This window comes from Talpa occidentalis, unplaced genomic scaffold (assembly GCF_014898055.3).
Source record: "Talpa occidentalis isolate TD23 unplaced genomic scaffold, MPIMG_talOcc4v2.1 talOcc4.11, whole genome shotgun sequence".
Classification (NCBI taxonomy): Eukaryota; Metazoa; Chordata; class Mammalia; order Eulipotyphla; family Talpidae; genus Talpa; species Talpa occidentalis.
The window spans coordinates 47,829,170-47,855,058 of record NW_023601104.1 but is presented as its reverse complement, the minus strand read 5'-3'; the positions used below and the strand labels follow the sequence as shown (position 1 = coordinate 47,855,058).

At 35.6% G+C, this 25,889-nt stretch overlaps 1 protein-coding gene across 6 annotated transcripts in view; it reads left to right on the top strand.

Annotated features, from left to right (window-relative positions):
- HEATR5A (HEAT repeat containing 5A) overlaps positions 1-25,889 on the top strand; it is a 79,288-nt gene that overhangs the window by 47,858 nt on the left and 5,541 nt on the right. For 5 of the 6 annotated variants that reach the window (XM_054689696.1, XM_054689702.1, XM_054689689.1 and 2 more), the window contains 13 exons: positions 1,348-1,517; positions 4,495-4,521; positions 6,600-6,738; positions 9,581-9,760; positions 11,480-11,719; positions 13,288-13,469; positions 15,013-15,081; positions 16,334-16,513; positions 18,486-18,708; positions 20,685-20,933; positions 22,501-22,628; positions 24,125-24,272; positions 25,107-25,379. In XM_054689696.1, the coding sequence (XP_054545671.1) occupies positions 1,348-1,517; positions 4,495-4,521; positions 6,600-6,738; positions 9,581-9,760; positions 11,480-11,719; positions 13,288-13,469; positions 15,013-15,081; positions 16,334-16,513; positions 18,486-18,708; positions 20,685-20,933; positions 22,501-22,628; positions 24,125-24,272; positions 25,107-25,379 (2,208 nt within the window). The remainder of the gene's footprint in view (positions 1-1,347; positions 1,518-4,494; positions 4,522-6,599; positions 6,739-9,580; positions 9,761-11,479; positions 11,720-13,287; positions 13,470-15,012; positions 15,082-16,333; positions 16,514-18,485; positions 18,709-20,684; positions 20,934-22,500; positions 22,629-24,124; positions 24,273-25,106; positions 25,380-25,889) is intronic. The other variant, XM_054689708.1, reaches the window with a different exon arrangement.

The window sequence follows — 25,889 nt, the reverse complement described above, 5'->3', positions numbered from 1 at the left end:
ATGTTCTGTGTAAATACATGGGCAATATATTGAGAGTAGTCTTAGGGAGATTTTGACTTCTGGATGATGACAATAGAAAAAACAGAAACTAAGAAATTTAGTGTAAGCTTCAGCACCACTGAATTAGGTGACCTTGGGAAAATGTTTAAGTTCCTGACCTTTGGTTTCCTCCTCTGTCAAATGAGAAAAAAGTTAAAAGCTGCTCACTATTTTGTTAAATGCCACTTAGTCTAATTCATTTTACCTTGAAAAGATGAGTACCATATTGAGAAAGGTAATTCCAAAAAATACTTCCCTGTAAATGATAGACATGAAGTGGAATTTTTTTTTTAAGATTTGTTTATGCACACAAGAACTGGGGTACAGGCTAGAGATGTGGGGGGGGGTTAGAGGATTCACAAGAGACAGAGTGGGGAACAGAACAGGCAGATTGACCGAAGTATACTGCTGAGGGGAGCAGCAGGCGAGTCAGGAGAGGTCTGCTATGCCATGTGTGTTGCTCCCTGGCCAGCCAGGGATAGAACTTGTACTGCAGAGGCTGCAGATAGCTTCATAGGTTGCATCTTAACCTCTTGCACCACCAGGCAGGCCCCTGAAGTGGAATATTTTAAAGACCTCTTGACCCTTTTAAGAAATAAATGATTGACTCTAAAAGCATAAATATTCTGGCCTGTTGAAATGCAAAATATATGATTTTGACATATGAAAGTAGCTCTCAACTAATACTGTTTATTAGGTATTTCTTTTTTTTTGTAATTAAGTAAATTTTATTGGCGATATTTTATAATAATTAGGTATTTCTAACTCTACTTTTTATGAAAATTTAATATAGCACATTGAGAATCTTAGGTTCTTTTTTCCCTAATGATTTGTGTTGCCTTAAATCTTCAGATTAAAAATAATATAATCTAAAAGTCTGTCACCTAGATTATTCCTGCTTTTGTGGAAGAAATTTACTGATTTTTTTTTTTTTTAAGATTTATTTATGCATATAAGAACGGGTGTAGGCGAGAGGTACAGGGGGTGAGAGGATTTACCAGTGACAGAGTGGAGAGCAGCACAGGCAGATCTACTGAAAGGGACTGCTGAGGGGAACAGCGGGCAAGACAGGAGAGGTCTGCAGCACCATATGGGTTAGCTCCCTGGCCGGGGATCGAACTCAGGCTTTAGTGCCTGGCCATAACTTGATAGCACTGAGACTTTAACCCCTGCACCAACAGGGAAGCCCCAGAAATTTAGTGATTCTTAAGTTTAAAATTCAAAAAATATTTTAAATCCAATTCTATGTGTTTAACAAGTAACCATTTTTTAGAACAATTATGAAAAAGTTTTCTACTTTTATTTTAGGTAACAGTACTTCAATTTCTACCTTAAGGACATCTTGTCTATTGGGTTGCGCAGTAATGCAAGATAACTCAGACTGCCTTGTTCAAGCTCAGGCCATCTCTTGCCTTCAGCAGCTTCATATGTTTGCTCCAAGACATGTCAACTTGTCTAGCCTCGTCAGCTGCCTCTGTGTGAGTATAAAATTATAAATGAGTCTTTAGGTTTATTTTAATTTTCTGTAGGCTGTGTGCAATAACTATTTTCCCTCAGTTCTAATCTTTGTTTGGTAGTTGAAGAATAATTTTCGTATAAATCTTATATTTTTTTATTTTTCTCCCATTGATGTTGACCTTAATTTTTATTTATCAGTAAACATATATCGGATGCTTAAATGCACCATGTATTATATAAATACTATATAGAATATGGAAAAATTACACAGTTATTTTTTTTATTTCAAATAATCATTTGTAAGGTTCCTTCCATCCTAGATGAACAAGTAACATTTTTCCTTAATATTGTAGCAGTATATCCCTCAGTATCTGGTTGTCATAATGTGCCTAATGAATATAAAAAATGAAGGCAATGAACTAAAAGTTCTGATAAGGTGGTTCATAATCATCAGAAGTTTTAAGATTTACCTTGAACATCACTAATGTCTATTTGGACTTAACTCAAAAATTGAGTTGCATTTGAAATTAAAACTTGACATTATTGCATTTCAATGTTTTCTGTTCTGGTAATGGTCATAGCACATTCCCATTTAGTAACATGACAGTTGAGAATCATTACTTTAGACAGATTTTCATTTTTAAGGTTGAGGCAAAATAAGTATTTCAGGCCATGAAAGAATTTTGAAATTTATTTAATCCAGCACTCTCAATAAAAAAGATAAACTGAGGACTAGAAAGCCAAATAATTTGCCCAGGGTAACACATCTAGGTAATGGTGTTCTAATCTAGAGTCTAGGTTTCTGTACTCCACGTCCACCCTCTATTTCATACTGCCTTTGTATTTATAGATGGCTCTTACCTCTTCCACCTTGTAGCTTTGTGTAGGGAAGTCCATAAACTCTTCTTGCCTCAGTTACCTTGTCCATAAGACATGACTACACAAAGTGTGTGTAGGCACATGTCCTAGGTATTTAATAACTACTCAAGAACTAATCGTTTTTATTTTCTTAACATGTAATTTAAATTCTGGTGTTTGGTTTTTTTTTAAAGATTTATTTATTTATTTATACAAGCACTGGGTACAGTCAGAAGCGTGGGAGGGTGAGAGAATTCACCAGAGCCAGAGCAGGGAGCAGAGCAGGCAGAAGGAGCGAAGTACACTGCTGAGGGGAGCAGCGGGCAGCAGGAGAGGTCTGCTGCACCTTGTGGGACTCTCCTCCAGTGGCTGGGGAGCAGCCGGGGATCAAACTGGCGCTGCTGAGGCTGTGGGCAGCTTCGAAACCCAGCGCTCAACCACTGCGCCACCGGGAAGGCCCTAAATTCTGGTTATTTTAATCTTTATGTGGGTTTTGATAAGTCATGTAGTTCTCCTAAAAAGAGAATGTGGCTGATTTTTCTCATAGAAAGTTTGATTCCTGTCTTGTTTCAATACAGACTAAAAATGTATGAGGAAAAAATAGCACTACTGAAAAAGGATTTTACCTTTTTCACTCAACAACTTTTATTCAGGAATATTATTCTTTATATTTGAGGAACCATTGTCAAAACCAACTACTGAAAAGTACCCACTTTTCGCTCTCCATTTAAATGTAGTAATACTGGGCCTCCCCAGTGGCGCAGCAGTTGAGCACTGGGTTGTGAAGCTGCCAGCAGCCTCTGCAACGCCATTAGATCCCTGCCTGCTCCCCGGCCACCGGAGGAGGGTCCCACATGGTGCACAGACCTCTCAAGATCCCACATGGTGTGCAGACCTCTCCTAGTCCCACAAGGCGCACGCAGACCTCTCCTGGTCTCATATGGCGCGCAGACCTTTCCTGCTGCCCGATGCTCCCCTCAGCAGTGTACTTCGGTCCTTCTGCCTGCTGTACTCCCCGCTCTGGCTCTGGTGAATTCTCTCACCCTCCCGCGCTTCTGACTGTACCCAGTGCTTGTATAAATAAATCTTTAAATAAATAAATAAATAAATAAATAAATAAATAAAGTAAATACTGTGATTTTCTCTTCTTGAATTGTAATGGCCTTTTAAAATTTTGCCTTTAACTGATAAATGAATTCATTTATTAAGTAAAATTTACTAAGAAAAAAGGAAGACTACCAATTCATGATAAATTTTATTTGATCAAACTCATTACTCTTTAATTTTCCTATATTGAAAGATGTAACATAAAAAAGACTGGAGGCTATTACCACATTTTTCTTTTAGGTACATTCAGAGCAATTAAGACAATATTAGTAATGATTAAAAATCTTATTCATGTTACTCATAAATGTTTACACTGTAAAATGATCTTTCTTATACAAAAATCCTATTTAAAAATTGTTATCATAGTGTGTTTTCTTTTCTCCAAAGAATTTTATTATTTAGCATGAAGTGCTTTCATATTAATTGAAACTCCCTGAATATTTAGAATTCGTTTTATCATAAGGAAAGAATTTTACTAGAAAGAATTGTCTTCTAATTGCATGCTTTTTAAATTCCATTCTGAACTTGGCCTTAGCTACACTAGCAATTCTGAGTTTTAAAACTTGGCTTCCAAGGGTGAAAATAATCTGTAACTGTGATGAGGTAAACCATTAACTATGTCCCTTGCTGGACACCTATTAATGCGAATACTATCCCAGTTACCTCTCTCACACCCATGTCTGTTTGATCTAGTTTTATTACTGGGCTTAATGGTAGAGTCCAAAAGAAAACCTAATTATACAGATGTACATTTTAAAATTATTGTATATTTTATATCCTAACATCGTGAGTTGAAGATTTTCAAGATCTCAGTTCAACTCTTTTTTTTTTCCTTAAACATGCCAGTTTCAACTCATATTTTAAATTGGTAAATGAAGTGTTTATGGTATATTTTGAAAGCTGAAGCTAAGCCAATTTGGATGATAGTTCTATCAACATTCATATTTAATACCTAGCTGACTCTTGTCAGAGTCATCCTAGTATTTATCTTTTGGTTTTGTCATGACTGGTCTGTCATTTGTTTTTGTGCAGGAGATCTTGTTGGATAATTCTGTGTTGGTAGGTCCCTGTCCCTTGATTCCTAAATTTTTTGAGGTTTGCAGTGCTGTTTTTGTGTCATTTTTTTGGTTGTAGATGTTTTTGTTTTCTTTTGCATCTTTTTGTCTAAGCTAACCATTCTTGCAAAGTCCAGTATGTGAAGCATGTTACATGGTGTTTATTTCATACCAGTGCAAACAAATCCACGCTAACCTTCTCCAACTGGTGCATTTATTCCTTGCACTTAATTTTATATCATTTATATTTAACATACTTATTTCACAAAGGAACGTAACTACAGTTTGATTTAATTTTTGTGTTTTGCCTGCTTGGTTTGTTTGCCTTAAACCACTCTATTCTGCTACCCAATGTAAATGCTGGAGAATGACATAGGTATTAAGTGTCCCATTTTGCTTTGTGTGACAATCTTCAGTCTTTTTTCTATCAAGCATTTAAGTAGTACTTTCAAGCATGCATTTTCTAAAAGATTGTTTGACCGGCTTGAATAAATGCTGCACCTGGCCTTATATTATCTGCTTGTAAGACTCTAGTTAAAATAACTAGCAGATGGATTAACTTTTATTTAAAATTGTCTTGTGGAATCCTTTTTTGTCATTGTTTTTAAAAACAGCCTTAATTTTGAAAATGAGTAAACTTAATCTTTATTTTTTAACTTCTGTGTTATCCTCTCTACTAGTTTCTAACAACAGAGTTCTTCAGCATGACAAGAATGACGTTACCTTTAGACTTGTCTGTGAATGGCATTCCTCTTTCCACTTTTGAATTCATGATATGGCTTGAGGGCATAATAGAACATGTTTATAAAGTAGCTCCCATTCATATGTTTCACTGATTATATATTAACAAACTTTTAGCTTGATAAAATTTCAGATTTAGCTCCCTTTGCATATCAAAACCCAGCTCCCTCTACCTACTCTTTTTCTCAGAATTCAGCCTCTGCTCTTTTCAACAAATTCACCTACTTCGGTTCTGGTTTTCCTACATACGCCAGCTCTTAAGATCGCTATAGAATTTTGCCATTATTTTTCAAATTTGCTTTGAAAATCCCTATCTTAAGACACATGTGCATTGTCATAGACTATACCAAACTGGTCTTTACTTTCTTAGTTAAAACAAAATAAATTTCGAAACTCTAGATTTTTATTCTGCATATGAAATCACAAAATAGGAATTTGTATTCAGAAGCATTGAGTCATTTTGGGCATCTCTAACATGTGTGTATATATACACATATATCCATATGTTAGTAGCTATACATATATAATTTACTATCTATATTATTTGTCTCTAGAAAACATTTTTGGTGAATATATTTTCTGAGTAAAACACTTAATAAAATGCATTTGTTTGAAAGTGCATTTACTTATTCTCTCTGGTATCTGAATACAATACTAATAATAGAGACTGTATTAATCATAACTAACATTTATTGCGCACTTACTGTTTGCCAGGTATTATACTATGCTAATAAGTGCTTTGCATGTTTCTTTATGTTACCTTTACAACTGCTCTGTAAGGTTGGGGGTATTGTTATCTCTGTTTTACACATGAGAGAACTAATGCACCAGACACGTTAAATAATTTGTTCAGTGTCACACAGTAAGTGGTGGATCTAGGACTCAAACTGAGACAGCTTGACTCCAGAGCCTCCATTTTAACCAGTATGCTGTATCATTTATATAACTTGCATAAATTTCCACTTAAGAAAATTCTAAAATATAATATAGCTGCATGAGCACATATGTATAAACTGCAAATAAATTCTTTCTCAACTGTATATTTTCAAACTATTTCACTCATAAATTTTGTGCCTTTAACACTGTCAAGAGGCTTTTGCTTGGATTTATTTATAAATATTGCATTATCTGGTATATGTATTACTCTTTACACTATTTCTAAGTTCTACAATCAAAATATGTACTAGAATAGTTTAATGAAGTTTCTGTGTATTTAATAAATTGTGACTAGCCCAATTAATGGGCTGGACAGAAGCAGGAAGGGTCCATTTAATGTCCATTTGAGTTATGGAATGCCACCAAGAATTTCGGCTCGTTCATTCCCTAAATGGTATTTTTCAGGTAAATCTCTGTAGTCCTTATTTGTTACTAAGAAGAGCAGTACTGGCTTGTTTGCGTCAGCTTGTGCAGAGAGAAGCAACTGAAGTTTCAGAACATGCTGTTATGCTTGCTAAGAATTACAGAGAAGACTTGACTCTAGGTAATTTTATCAAATTATATCCAGCTCAAATGACTGTTTTAATCTTAAATCTTCCATGTAAACATGAGTGTCTAAAACTGAATATTGGGCCTCCCCGGTGGCGCAGCGGTTGAGCGCTGGGTTGCGAAGCTGCCTGCGGCCTCTGCGGCGCCGGTTCGATCCCCGGCTGCTCCCAGGCCACCGGAGGAGGGTCCCACATGGCGCGCGGACCTCTCCTGCCGCCCGCTGCTCCCCTCAGCAGTGTGCTTCGGTCCTTCTGCCTGCTCTGCTCCCCGCTCTGGCTCTGGTGAATTCTCTCGCCCTCCCGCGCTTCTGACTGTGCCCAGTGCTTGTATAAACAAAAACGAACGAACAAATAAATAAATAAATAAAGCATGCCTCTATTAAAAAAAAAAAAAAAAAATTAAAAAAAAAATAAATAAATAAAACTGAATATTAAAATATATGTCTCAAATCTATAAGAGACAATTCTTAACAATTTTTATTCCAAACAATTCCATTACTGGTTAAGAATAGTGGTTCTTAAACTTAGATCTCCATCCATCACACCTGGAAACTTGTTAGAAATACAAATTATTGGCCCATTCTCAAATCTGCTAAACCAGAAATCTAAGAGTGATCTTGGCAATATGTGTTGTGATTTTACTGAAGTTTCAGAACCATTGGTGTACAGTAAGTTTTTTCACACCTGTTGAAATTGGTTTTAGCCCATAAATAATTTATCATATATACTTATCTTTCCTTGAAATCTGGTTTAATAAAATATATCCCTTCATTTTAAAATTATGTGATAATGCACATGCTTGTAACTTAATCAAATTTCCAAAATAGTAATGGTAATATCTTATATGGCTATAGTGTCCAAAGTACTTTTAGCAGGTCTCGGACTTCACAAAACCTTCCGGTATTTAAAGAAAGCTCTGAGATCCATAATGTGTTTCATTGTCATGCTGAGCTCTTTAAATTACAAAATCAGACCTTCCTGGTGGCACTAGGGGTTAAACACAGCACTGTGAAGCTGTCCACAGCCACTGAAGCAGAGTTAGATCCCCAGCTGGCTAGGGAGCTGCCCACATGGCGCAGCAGACCTTTCCTGCCTCACCCGCTGCTCTCTTCACAAGTATATTTCAATCAGTCTGTTCTGTTCCCCACTCTGTCTCTTCACCTCTGGCCTCTACTCATGTTCTTTCATGCATAAATAAATAAATCTTTGAAATAAATAAATAAGTTATAAAATCTCAGTTTCGTTATATTAAAACTTTTGCTCTGGTGTGTTAATCGATCTCTAATGTAGTGATCATCAAACAGGTTGCAGAACTCATTTGAAAACTTTTCTGTGATTATTTACATTAACCAAAGAAATTTTTTTAAAGATTTATTTATTTATGCATACAAAAACTGGGGTACAGGCCAGAGGTGTGGGGGGTGAGAGGATTCACCAAAGACAGAGTGGGAAACAGAACAGGCAGACTGACTGAAATATACTGCTGAGGGGAGCAGCAGGCCAGACAGGAGAGGTCTACTGCGCCATGTGGGTAGCTCCCTTGCTCAAACTCGTGCTACAGAGGCTGCGGATAGCTTGACAGTTCTGTCTTAACCCTTTGTGCCACCAGGGAGGCCCAACCAAAGAAATTTTAATCCCTAACAATGAATGTAAGATATCCTTCCCAAAGTGATGTTGAGTTTATTTTCATCATTGAAATTATATATGTTGCTCTATGCTTTGTTTAAATATGTGTGTTCATGTTCTCGGAATAAGTGAGTTAGCTATGTGAGTAAATTACAGTAAAGAACTTGTATAATTCCTTCTTTAATTTTGTAATTTTTCAAATCCATAAAAACGAGTGCTGTGAACACATAGATTCACCTACTTACTACCTTTGACACTCATTTTACAAATACACACATATATATACACTCCCATGTTAATAAATTTAAAGCTTTTATATCAGAATAAAGAAAGCTTGTGATTATTTATTCAAAATTAACTAGAGGACAAATAATCATACCAAAAGCATTGTATAAATTTTATAAACATTGACTGTTAACTAGATAAAAAATGTTTACCTAATTTAAGGAAAACAATAATAATTCTTTTTTAAAATATATATATTTTTTTTACATCATTGTTCATTTTTGTACAATATTTGATTTCTCCTCTTTGGTGTAGTCCCTGTAGTTCTCCCATCACCATAGCACCCATGATCCATTACCATAGTCCCTTGTGCTCTTCCCTCCCATTTTGACCCCCTCCCTTTCCCTCCTCTTCTGTATGCCTCAGATCTATGGTCAGCTTGAAAGGATTTTTTTTCCTGACCCTTTGTTCAGTTTCTCTTCCACATAAAAGTGAAACCACCCTCTATTTATATTTATCTTTTTCCTTGTAACTTACTTAGTGTAATCCATGTTGCCCAAATGGCATGTGTTTATCTTTTACTGATTGCTGAATAGTATTCCATTGTGTATATATACCTCATTTTTTTAATCCATTCTTCTGTTTGGGGTATTTGAGTTGTTTCCATACCTTAGCTATTGTAAATAGTGCTGCAATAAACATAGGAGTGCAGGTTTTCTTTCGTATTAGTGCTTTTCACATTACTAATTCTTAATAAAGATTTATATTTCAGTGACATTGTAGGAAAAAATCACTGTGCAATATCATAAATAATCCTGAACTTTAATAGTCAACTAAAGTAGACCTCAATAGGGTAAGGCACAATATTTGGACTAGTTCTTTAAATGTATTTTGCACATAATGTTTTAACAACAGTGAAGGTGTGTGCTTCTCATGTGGCAGTTTTCTTTTCTGTACTGCTTAGATCATCGATTTTCTTCTTGTCAGATGCTAACATCAGAGAAGTGGGCCTTGAAGGGGCATTATTGACCTTACTAGACAAAGAGACAGATCAGAGATTATGCCATGATATCAAAGAGACTTTAAATCATATGCTCACATCTATGGCAGTGGATAAACTCTCCTTTTGGCTAAAGCTTTGTAAAGATGTACTTGCTGCATCTGCTGGTAAGTATCAGTGAGTACCATTTGAAATATAAAATTAAAAGTAAAACATTATATAAAATTGTTTACCAGTGAAATTCATGAATCTTGTTTGAATTTTGGGTTGTAGTTCCTTGTTGATTTCTTCAACTGAAAATTCTAGTATTTTAGAATACTTTTAAGTTTGAGTAATATAAACCCAACACTTGCACCTGTTTTTTCCCCTTTTTTGATTGTCTTATATGGCTTTCCAGTATAAAATTAAAAAGTAGTTATTATTTATGCTAACTTACAGTAGCACCTTTTTTCCATATATATATTTACTATATGTGTGTGTGTATATATATATATATATATATATATATATGTATATGTATTAGAAAGATTTCCTCAAATCAACATAGTAGAAAATTCACCGGTTATGGCATTTTGAGCTAGCCAGTTTTTCCACACTTAAATTCAAGTAGTGTTAGGAAATAGTGTTATTTCCCATTGTCATTGCTAGTACAAGGTAATTATTACTAAAGAAGATATATTAGAGTCTTAAATTCTATATCCTTGGAGTAAAAGAGAAAATAAATGAGAGAAAGAAAGAAACCAGTTCTATTCCAGGGAAAGAAACCAGTTCTATTCCAGGTACTGGACATGTTTTGTCTGATTTAATACTTTAACCATCCTTTGAATAGGCAGTATTATTCTGTTGTACACAGAGAAAACAAGACTTGGAAAGGTTAAGTAACTTGCCCAAAGATATACACACAGATGGATTCAAACCTTAGCCTGCATGATTTTTAAAGTCTAACCTTCCACTATATTTCAGTACCTAAGTTGAAATATGCATACTTTTAAAATATATATGCAAATACATAGAGAAAAAATAGGTATGTGACATATTTAAGAAACATAGGTTAGTTTGTAAAGATTTATTTTATTTATGCATACAGGAGCTGGGGTGTAGGTCAGAGGTGCTGGGGTGGGTTAGAGGATTCACCAGAGACAGAGAGTGGGGAGCAGAACAGCCAGATCTACTGAAATACACTTCTGAGGGGAACAGCGGAGGAGACAAGAGAGGTCTGATGTGCCATGTAGGTTAGCTCCCTGGCTGGGGCTCGAACTCATGGTGCAGTGGCTGCCAATAACTTGATAGTGCTGAGATTTAACCCCTTGCACCACCAGGGCATCCCCAAAATAGGTTAATTTTAGAGCACCAGTTCTTTGGGTCAGGTTAAACTCTTAAAAAGTTGACATTTAATATGAAAAAGCAGTAATTCACTACTTTGTGACTCTGCCCATCAAGACAATTTTAGACTATAATGACAGCAGTGGGTCTATCCTAAGAAAAATATTTGCAGGCATTTTCAGTGGGTTCAAGAACCTTCTGAAATCCATATACAATCCCAGTGTTTAAAAAAATCTCCAGAATATTACATCATACTCCCACCAGAGAATTTTCATTTTTCTTAAGTACATTTATCTACATACATAGAAATTACAATTACCCCAGTATCTGTCACATTCAGCTTTTCACTTGAGTAGAATGTGAGAACTTTTGTTATTTTGTCATAGAATAACTCTAAAGCATTTCTTTAAGATGCCACTGTTATCTATAGTTAGTAGACATGATTATTTTATGTTGTTAAAAGATGTATGGTTAACACTAGTCTGAATTTGAAGTCATTTGTGTTCCTTTATAAACATATCTTCCGATTTATTGTAATTACATTTTTTCTCCCTTGATAAAAGACTTTACCACTGTAACTTGTGTGGATACAATGCAAGAAGAGGAAGGAGATAAAGGGGATGATGCTTCAGTTCTGACAGCCAGAAATGATGACAGATTCCATCCTTTTACCAATCCCCGATGGGCTACTAGAGTCTTTGCTGCTGAATGTGTCTGTAGGATAATTAACCAGTGTGAGAATGCAAACAGTGCACATTTTGATGTTGGTTTAGCACAAGAAATGAAAAAAAGAGATTCAAGAAGTAAGTAATATAATAATGAAAAGACCAAATGAAATGCATTGAAATGTTCTCTGCTTATATTTTTAAAAATTAATTTAAAAAAAAAATTTACTAAGGATAGCTTTAAAAGGGTAGCTTTTTTCCTTCCAAATCAGTTATGAAACTTGACCACAGTATTTATATAACATATAAGTTTAGTATATATTTTTTTAAAGATTTATGTATGTATACAAAAGCTGGGGTGTAGGCCAGAGGTGCGGGGGTGGGTGAGAGGATTTACCAGAGACAGAGTGGGGAGCAGAACAGGCAGATCTACTGAAATACACTGCTGAGGGGAGCAGCGGGCTAGACAGGAGAGATCTGCTGTGCCATGTGGGTTAGCTCCTTGCGTAAGAATCGAATTCATGTTGCCATGGCTGGCAATAGATTGATAGTGCTGTGTCTTTAACCCTTGCGGCAACAGGGAGGCCCTAAGTTTAGTATTTTTTATGATTAATGAATATCAGTTCTTAAATTGACATTCACTTTTGTTTACTGGACATGTGTAGTGAGTTAAGTTTATAGAGAATAGTCATGTTTTTGAAAGTGCTGTATTAGCCAGTTTGTGAAAATTATTTTCTGAATTATAATTTAGAGCAGTTTTGGTTTCTTGGCTATTACCTAACTATTTGAGGCTATCTCAGTGTAATGAGACCTGATTGTAAAATCATTTTTACTTCTTTTTTTTTTTTTAACCTAAATATGTGTTTTGTGGTTAGGTGTCTACGTTTTTTAACTCACTTAAGCACATATATTCAAACATACAGTGCAGATATCAAAATGCCTTGGAAATAGTCTTTACCATATTAAAAAGTTAGAGAGCATAATGTTGCTGTTGCCAGTCTAAGAGAATGTTAGCTGTCTCTATTTTAATGATTTTTCAAGCAAGCATTGTTGACTCTTATTTGTCATGAGGACTGTGCTAGATACTGATAAGTATAAAAATAGTATATTATACCGACTCATTCCTGTGCTCCCAAATAAATTATAATTGGTACTTGCTAAGGTGATTTGGTTTCCTCAGTGTGAACTACATCTACTCTTCTTTTAAATTAGTTTTAAATAAAGGTAGAGGTTAGTTATAACTCTAAATACTTTATTAATGGGACTTTATTATTAACATGTCTTACATCTCTCCCCAGTAGAATTATTAGATCAAAGAATGTGCTATAGGCATGAAAGAAATTCTCATCTATAATTTTATAGCTATAAATTTTTATACTCTCATAATTTGTATGTGTGGTATAAAAGACTTGCAAAAGATAATCTGATCCATATAAAGAACTGTGACTCACTTTAAAAAAAAGGAACATTAACTTTTAGCTTCAACTTGATATAAGAGAATAAACTGCTACCTAATTGATCAAAGCCTAATGTCTCCTAGGCACTTTCTAATATATTTTTTTCAGAAAGCTTGAACAAAATTTTTATTGAATTTACTGTTAGCACTGGTTTAAAGAATGCTATTTCTGCCTTTGGTTTTATCACTTAACATATATAGTAGTTCTAGCATGTTCTTTTTCTTGATAAGCTGTGTTTTATTCTTGTAGATGACTTTTTGGTGCTACATCTTGCCGATTTAATTCGCATGGCTTTTATGGCAGCCACAGATCACAGTGACCAGCTTCGTCTTTCTGGCCTTGAAATGTTGTTAGTTGTTATCCGGAGATTTGCAGCTATTCCAGAACCAGAATTTCCAGGTCATGTAATTCTGGAACAGTATCAAGCCAATGTAAGCACTTCTCTATTAGACAATTTGATTACACTCCAGATAAAAAGTCTGAGAAACCAGTTGGCATGTCACCTCTTAATAAAGAAAGGGGTATATATCACTGCTAATATGTCATCAGTATGGTCAGTATATAGAAAAAGCATATGTTTGAAGAAATCTTCAAGTAAAAAAAAATGGTACATAAAACAAGTCTTTTAGAACTTCAAGGGTTAATTTTCATAATTAAAACCTTGGTAATTTGATAATAAAATTCTTCAAAATATCTGAATTAACCTAACACTAAATCATTATTAAATATTCTATTTAGGCCCCACATGTTATGTTTTATCACCACTCCATTACTCCTAGAATAAAATATTAAATGTAATATCCTTTGGGGTTTTTTGGTAGGGGTATCCTGAACTTAGAAAAGAATTCAGGATCCTGTTACTGGTTCTGTAATCCTTTTTAACTAATGGTGTTTTACTGGTGTGTTGAGTAATCTAGGAAGCAAAGGAAGATAACACATTACTTGTGTAGTCTTCCAGCAGCGTTATTCAAGGTGACTACTCAAGATTCAGAGGCAACTTCTAATCACTAGCAATTAAGGGGACCCGAGCCATGCAGTTCACCAGTTGGTTAGCAGTCTCCACCACGTCTTCCCAGTGGGTTATGCCAGTGTAAGCTTAGAGAAAAAGCAAAATGAAGGGACTGAAGTTACATGAAACTAAGAATAAAATGCTATATAATTCAGCTTAATTAATGCAGTTATATTTTTAACCTTCTTAAAATTGCAAATGATAGAAATACAATTACAGCTCACTTCAGCAGAAAAGGAAAATTGTTTTCAGGAATCTTGGTGCCATTTTCTTCTATAGGCTCTAGTCTCAAGTTTGCTCTTGTCATGATGTCACAAGATGGTTCTCTTAGCATCTAGAGTCTTATACAGAGATAATGTTTCTTTCCCAGGATTCCCAGCAATAATCTTACAGAGAACTTCCTTTATCCCCATGTGGGTAGCTGAAAGCCAGCCAGTGCTATTAACTCTGTCACAACAACATGGAGCTACGAGTTATGGAGAGAGAAGGTTCCCCAAAGGAAAATTAGGATGCTGTTTTCTAAAAACGGAGAAAAAAATGGGAAAATATGCAGGGCAGGCAAAAGCAATAGGTGTCCAAAATCTACTATAAATATATCTATTTTTTTTAAGATTTATTTAAGATTTATTTATCTATTTATACAAGAACCAGAGCACAGGCCAGACGCGCAGGAGGGTGAGAGGATTCACCAGAGACAGAGCAGGGAACAGAACAGGCAGACTGATGAAATACACTGCTGAGGGGAGCAGCGGGCACGACAGGAGAGGTCTGCCGCCATGTGGGACCCTCGCCGGCTGGCCGGGATCAAACCAGTGCTGCAGAGGCTGCGGATAGCCTCACAGCACTGCGTTCAACCGCCTGCGCCACCAGGGGAGACCCTATAAATACATTTTAAATAGCATTAATTTAAAAGGGAGTTTATGCTATCTTATTCATGTTTGATATGCCATATAATTTCTTGCCAGGTAGGAGCAGCACTTAGACCAGCCTTCACTTCAGAGACACCACCTAATGTCACTGCCAAAGCATGTCAGGTAAATGCTTTAAAAGGATTATAAAGTAGGTCTCACAAAACAATTCCTCAGGTTTGTTTTTTTATATCAACCTTCTACATTTTAATTGTTTATCCATTCATCTCAGGTATTTCTTTTACTTTGCTTTTTTTTTTTTTTTTTAAGATTTATTTATTTAGTTATACAAGCTCTGGGTACAGTCATAAGCGTGGGAGGGTAAGAGAAGAGCCAGAGCGGGGAGCAGAGCAGGCAGAAGGACCGAAGTGCACTGCTGAAGGGAGCAGCGGGTGGCAGGAGAGGTCTGCGCGCCATGTGGGACCCTCCTCCAGTGGCCGGGAAGTAGCCGGGGATCGAACTGGCGCTGCAGAGGCTGCGGGCAGCTTCACAACCCAGCGCTCAACCGCTGCGCCACCGGGGAGGCCCCTCCTTTGCTTTTTAAATTTAGAGAATTTCTTTCTTCTTTCATTTAATTGCTTGGTAATACAATATATCACTACCATAATTTATTTAACCTGTGGTGGATAGATGGATTTTTTTCATCTTTTGCTGTTACAAATTGTACTGCAGTGAGTGACCTTCTGCACAGGTCATTTCACTGAATCAAAGTGTATTTTGAGATAAACCCCCAAAATTGAATTGCTGTGTTTAAGAGCATTTTTATAAGGATTTACCAATCTAAATTCCTACAAGCAGCTTATGCAAGTTCCTATTGACCCTTAGTCTCAGCAGCATTGTGAACTGTCAAATTTTTCTCTGTGTCATGGAGACAAGGGGAAAAGGGTATTTCTGGATAGCTTTAAATTTGTATTTCAAGTGAGACTGAGCATTTTTCATAAGTGCTCAGTAAAATTCTAAATATCTTTAAAAGAATCAGAATCTTCATTGGGATTTTAAATGTTACATGCTTTATCTTTCAACAGTTATATTAATCATGCAATAAATCTTTGATATTAAAATAAGATGAAGATTCGAGATTTAATTCAAATGTTAATTCCAACACTTATGAAAGTGGTACCTTTCATGACTTCATTTCTCCATATTAATAACATCTAACTCCTTGTTTATATATTTCGTAGTATTGGTTTCCTTTCATCTTAGTCTTCATTCCTTTTGAAATGCTGGTGTTTGATTATCAGCAGCGTCTGTTGGGTCTTTTGATAGCAAACTGATTTCAGTGTCTGAATTCTCAAGATAGAGTTCAACTCTGCTGTACTCATAGAAAGGACGATATTTATAATTTTTAAATGTAAGTTTTGATTTTCTTAAAAACCAGGTTTGCAGTGCCTGGATAGCAAGTGGAGTTGTGAGTGACCTTAATGATCTCCGAAGAGTTCATCAGTTGCTTGTTTCATCACTAACAAAAATTCAGGCTGGAAAAGAAGCTTTAAGTCACATATATAATGAAAGTGCTTCTACCATGGAGATCTTAGCTGTGCTAAAAGCCTGGGCAGAGGTTAGTATTTATAATTGAAAGTTTGGAAGTTGTTAATAAACACCTTAGGAAATGTACTGAAGGTATTTAAAAGACAGTTAAGTCCATTTTTTAATAATATTTATTTATGTATACAAGAACTGGGGTACAGGCCAGAGGTGTGGGGAATGTGAGGATTTACCAGAGACAGTGTAGGGAGTAGAACAGGCAGATGTACTGAAATACACTGCTGAGGGGAACATCGGGTGAGACAGGAGAGGTCTGCTGTGCCATATGGGTTGGCTCCCTACCTGCGGATCAAACTCATGTCACAGGTGCTGGCTATAGCTTGATAGCTCTATGTCTTTTACCCCTGCACCACCAGGGAAGCCCAAGTAAGTCCCTTTTTAAGATTAACAAAAGACAACATTCTGAAGTGTTTTCTACTGTCTGTTATCTGCTACTTTCAGCCAGGGACAGTCATGATAAGCAGGGCCAGTTATGAGCCAGGGAGGTATTATCATAGTCTATGGAAATCAACTTTTATTAAAATCTGAATTATTGGAAATAAGGTTTGTTTGTGTTCTGTGAAGTTCATAACAGATACTGTTTTTTTATAACATTCTTTCATGAAATGACTTTGAATATTAAATACTCATTTTCTTTTCCAAAAATAAAGAAATCTTATGGGATAATGCTGCACTTTCCTTTCTTTCCTTTCCTAATCAGGAGGAAAGCTACATTGGTTAAAATTTGCAGTTTTGTTCAGGTACATATAAAAGTAGATAAACTGTCCAGAAAGTAGATAAAATGCAATATAATGAATGCACATATATCTATCATTCAGCTTCAGCAGTTACCAAACTTGGTTCATATATCTTTTTTTTTAAAGATATATTTATTCATGCTTAATGAAAGTCCATGGTTTCAGATTGCATTTGAGAGAATTAACCAATATGTAAGAAAAGGTTTCCTCCTTAGAGCTATTTAAAACCTGAAAATTATAGACTCTCTTCTTTTGACAAACCTTAGTTAGAAAGTAATTCTGCCTAGATTTAATAAGGTAGGTCTGATGTTCTTTAACAGTCAGTTCTAAATGCTTTTAAGCATACTTAGGCAAAGCAAACAAATCCTGTAATCCAGAGATCCGTAATCTCTGGATTACAGGATTTGTTTGCTGGTATAGTGTACTTTCTAATAAATTGAATGCATATTCTCTTGCTTAATACCATTGCCTCTGCCTGTTTTCTTCTCAGTAAAGATAATGGCTGATCAACAGGTTCTGTGTGATTAAGGTCCATAATCTGCTATCTGAAATCCTTAGAACCAGCTATACTTGGAATTCAGAATTTCAGGGACTTTTGAAAAGTAATATGGAGCATATTCCATATATCCATGCAGGATGTCCCGGGCAATACCATAGAATCTATAATCAAACACATTAATATATCTGTAGTGATATGTTTGAATATACACATTGTGTTGAGTAGAGATTATAAATAACCTTGCATAAATTCAATTTTGCCACTCAGTTTCCCACAAACTTTTTTTAGAGGTTTTTTGCATTTTAGAGTTGTGGATAAAAGGATTGTGTTGTGTACAATGTTGAGAACTTAACATTTTATAGTCCTTTGAAAGATAATATTTTCAGTATTTCAGATTATTTTAATTCAGAGATGGCTACATGGAGCCATGTGTTCACGTGGATTGTAAGGCCATAACTAGGCTTACTGAAAGAGTGCTGTCATCATTTAGTTATAGTTGTCATAGTTGTAAAACTGCAAAGTGGCAGCAGTATTTGTCAATAATTTATTATCCCCAGGGAATCTTGCTGAAGCTAATACTTTTGGGTCTTTCTATCCCAGTAATGTGTATGTGGGTGTAAATGTATACCTTCTTGGTATCATAATGCATTTCAAGTCCATTGTGTTCAAAGTTAACTCTAGTTCTATAAAAGTATAGCATCTTTTCAGTGGGTACAAGATTTTTCTATTTACAATTTAACTTTTACAAGGTCTATGTAATTGCTGTGGAAAAGTATAAAAACCACAAACAACCTTTGAAGACTACTACCTGTTCAGAAGAAAGTGTCAGAAATGGGTCATATTCATCAGATGGACTGCTTGACTTAGTCCACACTGACCTAGGCACACTAAGTAGACTCTGGCTTGCTGCACTTCAGGATTTTGCTCTCCTGACTTTGCCTTCAGAATTTTCCTCCCAACTTCCTGTTGAAGGTGAGAGAATAAAATATTTTCATAATTCCTAGAATGACTTTCAGTAACTTGTGTTTTGAAAACTTCCCCTTCAGTAGGTAATGTTTATCTGAAGCATTTTCCTCAGAAAAATTCTCATTCATAGAATAAGTATGTGAGAGTTCCTTCAGTGTAGACACCCTCAAGTTGATTTGCTAGGTTGTAAAGCATGCACATGTAATCTTACAAGGTAGTGCCAAGTTATTCTCCAAAGTGATTATAACAATGTGTAATACCCACCAGCAGCATGTTTCTGTCTTTCTACATCTGCCATTATACATTTTAATAATTTATTTTTGCCAAACTGATGGATATGAAATTATGTATCATTGTTTTCTTTTGTTGTTTCCTTGACTGACAATCTTTTTTCACATGTTTATGAACTGTTTAAGTTTCTTCTTCCATAAATTGTGTAGTCATAATCTTTGCCCCATTTTCACTTGGTGTCTGTCATTTTCTTATTGATTTGTTAATCCTTTATATATATTTAATTACTGTTCCTTTGTGACTATATGTCTTGCAGATATATTCTAGTCTATAGCCTGTTTTTTCTTTTACTTTTTTAAAATGGATGTAATCAGTTGTTTGTTGTTTGTGTTTTACTTAAGATCATAAAGACATATAAGCTTTCCAATTTAGTTTTTTACATTTTGGACTTTAGTCCAACTGGAATTTATTTTGTGAATATGGAGTAGGGATAGGGATCTAATTTCACAGTCTTATTAAAGACTTACAGATTGGATATTTGTAGCCTCTCAATCTTCATTTTACTTTAAAATGGATTTTTTTAATCCTTTGATACACATTTTAAAGTCAGCTTATCAACTTCTAGAATTTTATTGGAATTATACACAGATATATAGATATATGTATAAGTATATAGAGTTTATTGTATTTTTCAGTAGCAAAATAATGGAAACAAACAGATTTGTAGTCAATTTTTTAGCAAAAATAAATTACAAGAGGAAATCTCAAAAGCAATGGTAGATGAAAAAAAAGTTAAAAAGGATACATACAGTATGATGCCTTTTAAGTAAATAAATAGAGACATTATTTATAAATTTAAACATCTGTTGTCAAAGTGTAAGGCTATGCTTGGGAGTGATTTACACTAACTTGAGGAAATAATTATAGGAGGGTCAAGAATATGTGGTGCCATAGAGTTGTAATAGATTAATAAAGGCAAAAGGTAATCTAAATCTTGAAGTATGTAAATCTTGGAGGTAGATATTAATCTTGTTTTAAATATGAATGTATATATCATGCATTTGTTTTAAAATATGGTTAAAAATAAAAAGTGAAGACATAGCCTGGACATTTCTTAAAAAGTTGTAAAAATATATCAACCAGCTAACCCAGTTACTGTACTCCCAGGATAAATAAAAACATTTGATAACAAAATATTGATAACCTAGCAACATGGATGAATCCCCACAAGCATTGCTAAACAAAACTCACACACAACCTAGTGCAAACTGTATGGTTTTCCATTTATAGGAAGTTTAAGAACAGGCAAAACTAATCTGTGGTAATAAAAGTCAGAAAGTAGTTGCTTTGAGCTGTAGGGTAAAAGCTGTGACTTTGTGGTACGCACCTGTAATCCTATGCTACCTAGGAGGCTGAGGCAGGAGGATCGTTTGATCGGCAGTTCTGGGCCACAGTGCACTGCACCCATGTGTCCGCACGTACACCTCTCTGATGTGGTGACCTCTCCGGGGTGGGGGTACCACACCAGGCAGCCTGCGTAAGCCGGCTGGCCAGGTCAGTACCGTTCGGAGCACAGAGGATCCTCCGGCGTTCTGGAAATGAAAAGCTGTGACTTTGTGACTAGAAAAGGTCGCAAGGGAACTTTGGGAATGATGAAAATGATCCTAATCTCTGAACAAAGAAAAGAAAAATTGTAGGGTGACTTTAATCTCTTATTCCTCCTGAAACTGTTTGCGTCCCCCTTTTTGTAGGTGGTGCTTTCTACACAGCAGAGACAAGTGAAAATGCAAAATTGCATTATTATAACTCCTGGGCGTTTATCCTCCATGCTACAGCATTGTGGCTTACAAGCACAGACTTTGTTGTTGCTGACTCAGATGAAGGAGCATCTAATCTCTCAAGACCTGTAACACCAACTTCCATGTATCAGGGGTCATCATCTGGGGCTACAGTCAAGTCCCCTGAGGATGTCTACACTGATAGGTTCCATCTTATTCTAGGTCAGTAAAAGACAAGCTTCTAACTGTAGCATTTTTCTTGAATTGTCTGTTACTGTCAGACTCTTGTCAGCTCTTGGTACTATTAGTCATCTCATTATTTGTTATTGGTAGCCTTGATATAATTGAGTATAATTGTATATATACATTTTGTAAAATTGAACATTTTATTGTATTGTATAACATCCCTAGTTACAAATTGGCTTCAGCATTATGTTGAATGAATTACAGAATTTTTTTTGAAGATTTGAATTATAGAAATTATAAGAGATTCCTTGTTCTTTCCACATGACTTTTTTTTTTTAAGATTTATTTATTTATACAAGAACTAGGGTACAGGTCAGAGGTATGGGAGGGTCAGGGAATTCACCAGAGACAGAGCAGGGAGCAGAATAGGTAAATGGACCAAAGACACTGCTGAGGGGAGCAGCGGGTGGGACAGAAGAGGTCTGCCACACCATGTGGGTTTCTCCCTGGCTGGCCGGGAATCACACCTGCACTGCAGAGGCTGTAGACAGCTTCACAGTGCAGCGGCTCAACTCACTGCACCACTCGGGAGGCCCCACATGATTTTTAAAAGATCCAGTGGCATTGACAGATGTTCTGAATTTCTCAGTATATTTTTAAAAAATCAATATACTGATAGGTTTCTCCTCCTGTTCTCAAAGATCACAAGCTTCAAGAAATTATGCTTAAAGATACAGATTAAGGTCAAAAATGAAAGACTTTTTAGATTTATTAGGTTTAACCCATTTTTTGGTTTCCCTGAAACTTTAATTTTAAATTGATGTAGCTTTCTAAAGTTAATGGAATAAATGTTTTTTCATATTTAACATAGTTCTGGAGAAATAACTCATTAGATCATGACCTATAAAGAAATTATTGATTAAGGAAATGTGAGGGTTATTAATGTAAATGATCAAGAAAGAATTATGGAACTTCTATTATTCCTTCCCAGGACAGACATGACTAGATTTCCTTTATATTTGGGCATAATAAAATTTTATTTCCATTTATCTTGAGGCAAGAGCCTTTTAAAAACAAACTTTCATGGAATCAAGGATGGCAGAGTTATTAGGAGCGTAACTTACCTAACTTCAAATCTTGATGTGTACACCATTGTAACAGGCCTTGAGCAAATTAAGTTGCATAAGCTCTGTGTGCTATTGTCCTACTTCAGAAAGAGTGGTATCTGCTTCATCAGGTATTGCGAGAATGAAATGAAATAATATATGTAAAGTAGCATGTCTATAAGTTTTAGTCAAAATATAGTTATGAAACTGCACATTATGTTCTCTAGTGCAATTTTATTGCAGTTTTGCATGTTTGAACTATTCAAACTGCTCAATAGTGCACATGCCTAATTGAGATTGTTTTTGTACATGTAGATGAAAGCAAATTATTAAAAGATTTGCCTTATCACTTAACTGTTTAGCCTCAAATTTGTTGTTTATTTCAGTTACCTTTTTACTAAGCTTATTTGTATATCATATCAAAATAGAAAATCAATTATTTAACTTCATAAACTTAGAATCTCATTAAAAAAAACCTCTTTTTCTGCTTTCTACAGGAATCAGTGTGGAATTTCTATGTTCCTTACGCTCAGATGCAACTATGGAAAGCATTGCTGCTTGTTTACATGCATTACAGGCCCTTCTAGATGTTCCTTGGCCCAGATCTAAAATTGGCAGTGATCAGGTGATTTCTTTTTTTTGTTGTTAGGCTTCTATAGAATTCAAGGAGCAGAGACAGAAACATGTCCAGATGACTACAGTGAACAGAGCATGAACACAGAGAAGTAAAAAGAAAAATAACCAGTGGCACCACTAGGACTTAGAACAGGAACACTAGGAGCAATCATGTGCTTACCCAGGAGCAATCATGCCTCTGACTACTACTTTGTCTTTCTGCTTCTGCTGCACTTACTTCTCTTGACACCAGCTCACTATTCTATAAAGATACTCTTTAGTGGAACTGTGATGATGGAAGATTCTGTATAGCATAGCACTGTCCTCTACAGTAGTAGAGGACATTCTTTTCTTGTCTCTTTCTGTTACAGTGCACCCTGCTCTTGATACATACATCTGTATCTTATATTCCAGTTTCCAAGAGAAAAATCTAATTGGTTTGTGTAGTTACTATCTGTTCCTAATACCATCACATGTATTTCTGTTGACAGAATTCTCCCTCCAGGCTTTTTAAGAGCTAGCCTACCAATATCTGATCCAGTTGTGACCATGGTGAAAGGATCTCTGTACAAAGTATGACACTTCCTTTAACTGCTCTCCCAAGAACCCTTACCATCATGCATTATCAATGTATCAAGTTTTTATCATTGACTCCTAGATGCTAAGAAAAACAGATGGTGTAATTTTGAAAGATTAAAGAAAGTCACACGAGTAATGAAAGGACAAGGAGAAAATGAAATATTTTTTGTTAAGTTTTATTCTTTAGAAAGAGATCCATTACATACTTACTTGTCATCTACTTTCAATGCTATACTTCTCCATAATTCTTTATTATACTGGAAAACCTTAATATAAGGTGGGAATCTACATGGCAGATCTCATATTCTGTTAGCTAAATTTCTCTTCTTGTTTTGGGAATTTTCTTACTTTAGTTATAAGTGTTTACAGAAATTTTCTTTCCTGAACTGTTTTCCCAGTTCAGAACCTGTGTCATAGTGCCATCTCCTGTAAGATTTGGAAAAGGAAAAAAGAACAAAAGCCAGTCTGTAATTGGTTTAAAGTGGGAAAGTATTATATAACTTCATTGCACTAACACTGTTATTATTTGTGAGAAATTTCTTAAGTTCTCTTTTTTTCTAAATTTTGTCATGGCATTTAACACTGGTATTTAAAAATAAAAGAAACGATGTCTTTTTTTTAAAGATTAATTTATTCATACAAGAACTGGGATACAGACCAGAGGTGCAGGGCATGAGAGGAGTCACCAGAGACAGAGTGGGGAGCAGAACAGGCAGATTGACTGAATTACACTGCTGAGGGGAGCAGCAGGCGAGTCAGGAGAGGTCTGCTGCGCCATGTGGGGTCAGCTCCCTGGCCGGGCATCAAATTCGTGCTGCATTGGCTGCGGTCAGCTTCATAGGTTGCATCTTAACCCCTTGTGCCACCAGGGAGGCCCGAAACTATGCCTTTTTTGATAGAGTCTCCCCTAAATATTTTCTTTGATAGGACTTGGGTATCGAGTTATTGAATGTACTACATCGAGTTATTTTGACTAGAGAATCACCTTCCATTCAATTGGCTTCACTTGAAGTGGTAAGGCAGATCATCTGTGCAGCTCAAGAACATGTGAAGGAGAAAAGACGAAGTGCAGAAGGTGAATGTTAACCTATAATGCCAGATTTATTGCATAACATCATTTTTTTAAGTATTGCTTATGAGTTCATGTTGTTATGATAATCGATTGTGTGCAGTACAAATGAAACATCTCTGGGTAACATCTTGGGTATTGTCAGTAGGCAAACTATTATTCCTTGGGAAAATGGGAGTCTTAACAACTCTAGAAGGAAAAAAAAATTCCCCACACTTACTGAGTACTTAACTTTAGTTATAAGTGTTTACTGATGTACATGAGAAGAAGTACTGACAGTTTTTTATTGCCTAGGTTTGCAAAGTAATTAAATATCTTGCTTACAAGTGTAACACAGTATTGGAGAGTTTATCACTTATATTTGATTTCATATATCAGAAAATCCAATATTGTGCTGTAGATTTGAAACTTCAAGGACATAGTCTCTCATCTAAAAGAAGTTTAGAGGTAGTCAGTCCTGGACTGGTATAGCAGTTTCTTCAAGACATAGGAACCTTGGTCCCTAATTTTTTACCCAGTTATTATCAATAGTGAAGTCAAAGTCAGTGCTCAAGCTCCATCAGATCACATATTCAATCTCAAGGAGTTAACCAGACAATATTTTAAGGAGTTAACCTGAGGAGGTTACCAAGGATTTCTTTTGATCCATTGCATTAGGAGATCATATTAAAGACAGCTGCCTTTACCTCCATAACTGCTTTCTCTTTCAGTCTTTAACACCCAAGACTTTAGCATTTAAATGTGTTATCTACAACAGAAATGAGCTAAATTGCCATTGGTCAGAAGCAAAGTAAACATTTATGAGGTATTTATTCAACATTATTTCTTTCTGTCTTTTAGTTGATGACGGGGCTGCTGAAAAAGAAACCCTGCCAGAGTTTGGAGAGGGAAAGGACACAGGTGGACTTGTGCCTGGGAAGTCTTTGGTCTTTGCAACACTGGAATTGTGTGTATGCATTTTAGTTAGACAGCTCCCAGAACTAAATCCTAAATTGACAGGTAGCCCAGGAATAAAAGCTAAAAAACCACAGATGCTAACAGAAGATGGAAGCAGATTGGTTTCAGCTGCATTAGTTATCCTCTCTGAACTTCCTGCTGTCTGTTCTCCTGAAGGTATGCTGTGGAATGTGATTATTTACTTGATCTGGGAAAAGAGAAATGGTTTTATTTGGAGATAATGGTTGTTAATCCTTTTCTCATTAAATTTATGCTGACCCAAAGGTTTAGGTATTGTTTTTAATCCTTTATGATTAACATTGCATTCTAATAATTTGTTTTACTAAAAAGATGAAAGTATATATAGAGAGAGCATTACTATACATAGTTATGCTCTTGTATGAGTGTTTTAAACCACTCAGTAAAAGATACTAGTTCTTGCACATTTTGGGGATACAGTATCTACTGAACTTTCCCTGCCTCAGTAATGACAGAAGTTTGTGGTTATATCCAGTTCTGTTTGGAATCAACTCCATACTTTCAATATAGCATTTAAGGCTCTCCATAGCGTTTAGGGCTCTGCTAATTCACTGCCTCCTCCTGGTTCCTTCAGTGTCAATGTGCTCATCTTTGTTCTGTACTATTATCCATGGTGTTACTTGATCTGCAATGACCCCATACCTTCCC